The 5,443-nt window shown below is 47.6% G+C and overlaps 1 protein-coding gene across 1 annotated transcript; it reads left to right on the top strand.

Moving 5' to 3' along the window:
- On the top strand, positions 1-2,305 carry LOC123120614 (serine carboxypeptidase 1-like). The gene is made up of 7 exons (XM_044540620.1): positions 1-502; positions 593-855; positions 944-1,183; positions 1,303-1,412; positions 1,585-1,677; positions 1,790-1,898; positions 1,981-2,305. The coding sequence occupies exons 1-7, from the start codon at positions 1-3 to the stop codon at positions 2,158-2,160; spliced, it is 1,497 nt and encodes a 498-aa protein (XP_044396555.1). The 3' UTR covers positions 2,161-2,305.
- The last annotated feature ends 3,138 nt before the right edge of the window (positions 2,306-5,443 follow it).

The following is a 5,443-nucleotide window of genomic DNA, read 5'->3' as shown; positions in this document are numbered from 1 at the left end:
ATGAGGAACCATACCATGCACTACGCGGTAGTAGTACTGGTGATCCTACTGGGAGGAGGATCGCTCGCGAATGCGGCCAACCAGAAGGATGTGCTAAGGGCCTTCATCAAATCGAGGGCCCAGACGCGCGCGAACGGGCCCGCGGAGCCGGACGCGTGGGCCGACCCGATCAGCAGCTTCCGTCACCTGCCCACCAAGTGCGACGCCCCGCCGGCGGGAACCAGGGAGGCCGACAGGATCGCGGCGCTGCCCGGCCAGCCCCCGCGCGTCAACTTCGACCAGTACTCCGGCTACGTCACGGTGAGCGAGGAGTACGGCCGCGCCCTCTTCTACTACTTCGTCGAGGCCCCCTACGAGGCCTCCTCCAAGCCGCTCGTGCTCTGGCTCAACGGCGGGCCAGGGTGCTCGTCGCTTGGCGCCGGCGCCATGGCGGAGCTCGGCCCGTTCCGTGTGAACCGCGACGGGAAGACGCTGAGCAGAAACAGGCATGCATGGAACAATCGTGGGTGACGAACAGATCCTCTAACAACTTCGCTTGTGTTGGTTGTGTAATCTCACACTCACTGATGGTTTGTGTTGTGGTGCCGTGCAGTTGCGAATGTGATCTTCCTAGAGTCACCGGCGGGCGTCGGGTTCTCCTACTCGAACGCGTCGGTGCCGAGCGGCGACAGGAGGACCGCGGTGGACGCCTACATGTTCCTGCTCAACTGGCTCGAGAGGTTCCCCGAGTACAAGGGCCGCGACTTCTACATCGCCGGCGAGAGTTACAGCGGGCACTACGTTCCCCAGCTCGCCGCCGTCATCGTCGCCCTCCGCGAACTCGGTGACACGAGCATGAACCTCAAGGGCATCTTCGTAAGTTGCCTGATCATGGCATCTTCGTGAGCTTTGATCCGTATTGGTGCTATCTTTGACTAACAGAAATCGGGGTTCATTTCTGCAGGTCGGCAATCCGCTCCTCGATAGTAGGTCCAATAACACATATGGATCATTAGAGTTCCTGTGGAACCACGGGGTGATCTCCGACGAGGTGTGGGGCAATATCAACGGGCAGTGCAGCTCCGGGCAGTTCGAGGGCAAAGCGTGCGACGACTCATTCGATGAGGGCGACATCGATAGGTACAACATTTACGCCCCGGTCTGCATCCAGTCGCCAGACGGGAGTCTCCACCCCAGTGGCTACGTACGTACTGCTGCACAAGACACATGAGCTCTTTCTCTTTTACTGGAAAAGAAAAATTATTCAGCATTGGCAAATCAGACGTGGTGGTACTGACTAATTAGCCGCTGTAATTGATACAGTTACCAGGCTATGATCCGTGCATCGGGTCCTATATCGACGCCTACCTCAACAGTCCTAAGGTGCAGAAGGCTATGCATGTTCGAACCCACACAGAGTGGTCAGAGTGCTCGTAAGTAACGCACTTGCAAACTCTGTGTTTATATTTATTAGTAGAGGCTCCTTATACTTCAGAGCCGGATATTTACCCCACCTTCTCCCGTATATATTTTTCCTATAAATTTAGTCAAACTCCATAAAGTTTTACTTAGAAAAAAACTAATATGCATTACGTTTTGACATAGAGAGTCGTTGCCCGGCTGGACCGATTCCCCGGTTTCCATGATGCCAACCATCGGTTGGCTTGTCGACAGCGGATTAAGAGTCTGGATCTACAGGTAACTTTACTTGAAGCATTCATAGTTCCTTGAAAACACAAAACTGGAGATTTTTTTCTTCTGCCATAGTTGCTACGTACTCCTGTCTCATAACATCATGCATGGATGACAGTGGTGACATGGATGATGCGTGCCCGATTACCGCAACGAGGTACGCTATCAAGGATCTCAATCTGACCATCACAAAACCGTGGCGTCCATGGTACACCCCTGACAACGAGGTAACCACATATATGCAATAAACCCTACAATACTAGTTTTTCGACTAGAACGTGTACTAAACTGAATTATGGCCAAATCTAGGTTGGAGGCTACGCTCAGCAATACGAGGGAGGGTTCACGTTCGCGTCGGTACGAGGAGCTGGCCATATGGTCCCTAGCTTCCAGCCCAAGAGATCACTCGTTCTTTTGTACTCCTTCATGAAAGGAGTCCTGCCACCTGGTGCTCTGCCACCTGGGTTTTCAAAATGGAGCTGGGTCTAAGTTTGCAAGAGGCCGGATAGAAATAAATAAGTGTCATATCATATCAAGGTCTCTGGTTAATTAGATCGTGGAGAAGTTCTTTCTAAAATGATTCGTTGTCCACCTGGTGTATGTTGTCCCAACAAATGTTAGGGACAAGTCCTTATTTAACTCAATCAATAATATAATGCATTATGCTTTGCTTAGCGTTGTTGAATAAAGTTCTACATATAGTGTAACCTGTTGGAGTTTTGTTTTTAAAGGAGGGTCACCCCCGACCTCTGCATCTCAATGATGCATGCAACCATATTATTAAGTAAAAGATTCAAAAACGGTCTGAGGTTCAGTACAAGCGCCCAAGAAGAGCAAAAATAACATGATGAAGTGATAAAAAAGTAGCCACAACCGACGAAAATAGGTCAAGATGAGTAAACACATTGCCTATTATTGGAGCATACACAGAAGAAATTGGTTAAGTAATAAGGCATCGACTTGAGCGTTGATGGAGGAGTACATATATTAGCGTTGATTACTAAATCAAAGGCTGAGGATGTGATGGTCATTTATTTGTTAAACTTTTTAATAAAAGATGGATCCAATTATATATACAAGCTATGCACAAAATGAGTAAGGGGCGGGAATCTGCAAACAAACGTAAGAGAGCATACAATAACCGATCTAGTGGGTGTGTGGACTTCAAGTTAGTTTGGTCGGTAGAGTGTGTCCCCTTTGACCAAAGCAACCCCTTGGGATGGCTTGGGGGTGTCTGGCTATTGGGCGGTGGCCCTGGCGGCGGGAGGCGTGACGTTTGTGGGCGGAGCGTGCGTCTTAGGTGTAGGCGGGCAGCCATGGCCACGCGGGTGGCTTGGTTGCGGGTGGTTGGCGAAGCTAGGGTCCGGCGAAGGATTGTGCACGCTGGGGTACAACACTTGTTGAGTCTGGGTACTGGCCGACGGTGGCAGCGTCCGTGGATGTCATATCCTTCCCAAAGGCTCCATCGCGGCGTCCTCACTCCTTTTGTCATACTTCGGGTGAAAACTTGATCTGCGTGATCAGGCGATGGTGGCTATCTATGGCCGTACCCTTCTGGGAGGCACCGCTCTGGAGTCCTGGCTTTGTAATTGTGCGGTTTCACCTCTCAATTGTGGATTGTTATGATGTAGGTCTCCGTTGGCTCCGAGCGGTCTTCTTCGCACATCCTAGTGTGCTTGGTGGTCGGTGAGGTAGTGTGCCGGTGCCCGGCATCTTTGTATCTTGCCTTGGGTGTGTGTGCGTGTGTGTGTGTTGTGTGCGGAGATGGCACGAGTTTGTATCGTCTCTCGGATGTATTGCGGTGATGGTTGCTTTATAATACAAAGCGGGGGAAACCCTTTTTTGTCTCTTCAAGTTAGTTTGGCTAGTGAATTCACAGGTCGACGCATTCCTATGTAAAAAGTATATCGAAAAACAAATCAGTCTTATTAGATTTTTTGTATGTATTAGCAACAAAATCATACGACATCAAATCGAACTCAAAGGTTCACCTTCAGAAATGTCTGAACACGGGATAATTTTTCTTTTCAATGAAGGGCACTATTATTGACTCATAATATAGCCTCAAGGCGTCAAAGAGCAAAGTCATACAGACCGAGTAGGTATGCTACATTCACGGAAAAAAACAATGGTGATCTTACGCATGGCAGTTGTATACCCAACAAGATGATGCAAACAAACATGATCCGCACATCGACACAAGCATGCGATCTTAAAACTGTGTGTCGTCGTCAAAATCGGCAGACCTCGAGGTATGGGGTCCCGAGCTGTGGATCTGGGATCAATGGGGAACAAGGGACGACGAACACAGTGTTTACCCAGGTTTAGGCCGTCTCGAAGAGGTAATACCCTACGTCCTGCTTGATTATATTGGATGGGTAGTATGGTTTACAAAGTACATCTACCTCGAGATCAGCATGAGCTAAACCCTAAGGCACTAGTAGAAAAAGGGTCAAATGTGAAGCACATTAGTGCCGGTTTGATTTTGAGCCGGCACTAATGTGTCCATTAGTGCCGGTTCCAACGGCTAGCCGGCCGCTCTCATTAGTACCGGTTCGTGGCGAACCTTTAGTACCGGTTCGTACCACGAACCGGTACTAAAGTGAGTGGTGGCAGGATGTTGTCAGTCTGGGGCCCCTCCAGCACCTTTAGTACCGGTTCGTGGCACGAACCGGTGCTAAAGGTCGTCCTACGTAAACCCTTCGTCCACCCGAGCTCGCTCTGTTCTTCCCCTTTCCCCTTTCCTCTCTGTTCTTCCCCTCTTCCTCTCGAGCTCATCACACATTTTGCCCAAAATTTGTCAAGATTTGAAGGCCTCCATCCATTCAAATGATCACAAAGGTTAGCAACTTTGTCCTTTCATCTCTCATTGCTAGATTAGCTCTTGCAATGCTTTGTATAGTGATTAATTTGTGAGTTTAGTAATTTGGGAGGAATTATATGTGCTAGTATTTGATTTATATGCAATTTGAGGTCAAAAATAACACTTAGTTTGCATATGTAGGTATGGTTTACTTAGTGCCTTCTAAATCTCCGTCGTAACCACCGTCGATCGCCCGCACCGTCCCGTCGCCGGCACCACCTTGTGGTGAGCCTCTTGTTCATGAATGTTTTACATTACCAAATTGATGTTTGTGTGATTTGGATATATAGTTACTCGTATAATTATCTTACCCGTACGTTGTTTGTTATACATAGTGCCATGGTTTTGATATCCGTCCCCGTCGGCCCTCGTCCTTGTTATGATTCGGATGTGGTATATTCTCTTTCAAAACTAGTTGTTGCATTTCGTGTTTATGAAAAATTATGCCCATCAAGTTGACATAGATATTTTTATCTAGGAGGTATGTGAACCGGAAATTCCAACCGACCCTATTGTCGAGAGGTTAAATTTAGTTGAAAGAGAAAACTAGTATTTGAAAGAAAAATTGAAAAGAATTGAAGGGGAGAAGATGGAATTGGAGTTGCATGTTGCCGATGTCATCGATGATCACAAGATCAAGATGGAGAAAATGCGCTTGAAGATTAGAAAGATTAGAAAATATGCCATTGATAGTGAGGCTTGGTATCATTATGCTATTGGATCAATTGTTACCTTAGTTGTGATCTTGATCGCATTTGTTGTTGCATTTAAATGCTTTAGCTAGAGAGTTATTTGTTTGTTGCATTTAAGTGTTGTATGAACTATATATATGTATGAACTTTATGTATGAACTTGTATTAATTTGGTCTTTTCGGTGTTGTGTAATGAAGATGAGCCGACAATGGATGT

Source organism: Triticum aestivum, chromosome 5D (assembly GCF_018294505.1).
Source record: "Triticum aestivum cultivar Chinese Spring chromosome 5D, IWGSC CS RefSeq v2.1, whole genome shotgun sequence".
NCBI lineage: Eukaryota > Viridiplantae > Streptophyta > Magnoliopsida > Poales > Poaceae > Triticum > Triticum aestivum.
The sequence above is the reverse complement of the archived record's forward strand: the minus strand, read 5'-3'. Positions and strand labels throughout refer to the sequence as shown.

Bases quoted from the DNA above. Each gene is read 5' to 3' on its own strand.
- LOC123120614 (XM_044540620.1), top strand. From the start codon at position 1: ATGAGGAACCATACCATGCACTACGCGGTAGTAGTACTGGTGATCCTA. The intron at 856-943 runs GTAAGTTGCCTG...TCATTTCTGCAG, and splicing joins TGAACCTCAAGGGCATCTTC to GTCGGCAATCCGCTCCTCGA. The intron at 1,678-1,789 runs GTAACTTTACTT...CATGGATGACAG, and splicing joins TTAAGAGTCTGGATCTACAG to TGGTGACATGGATGATGCGT.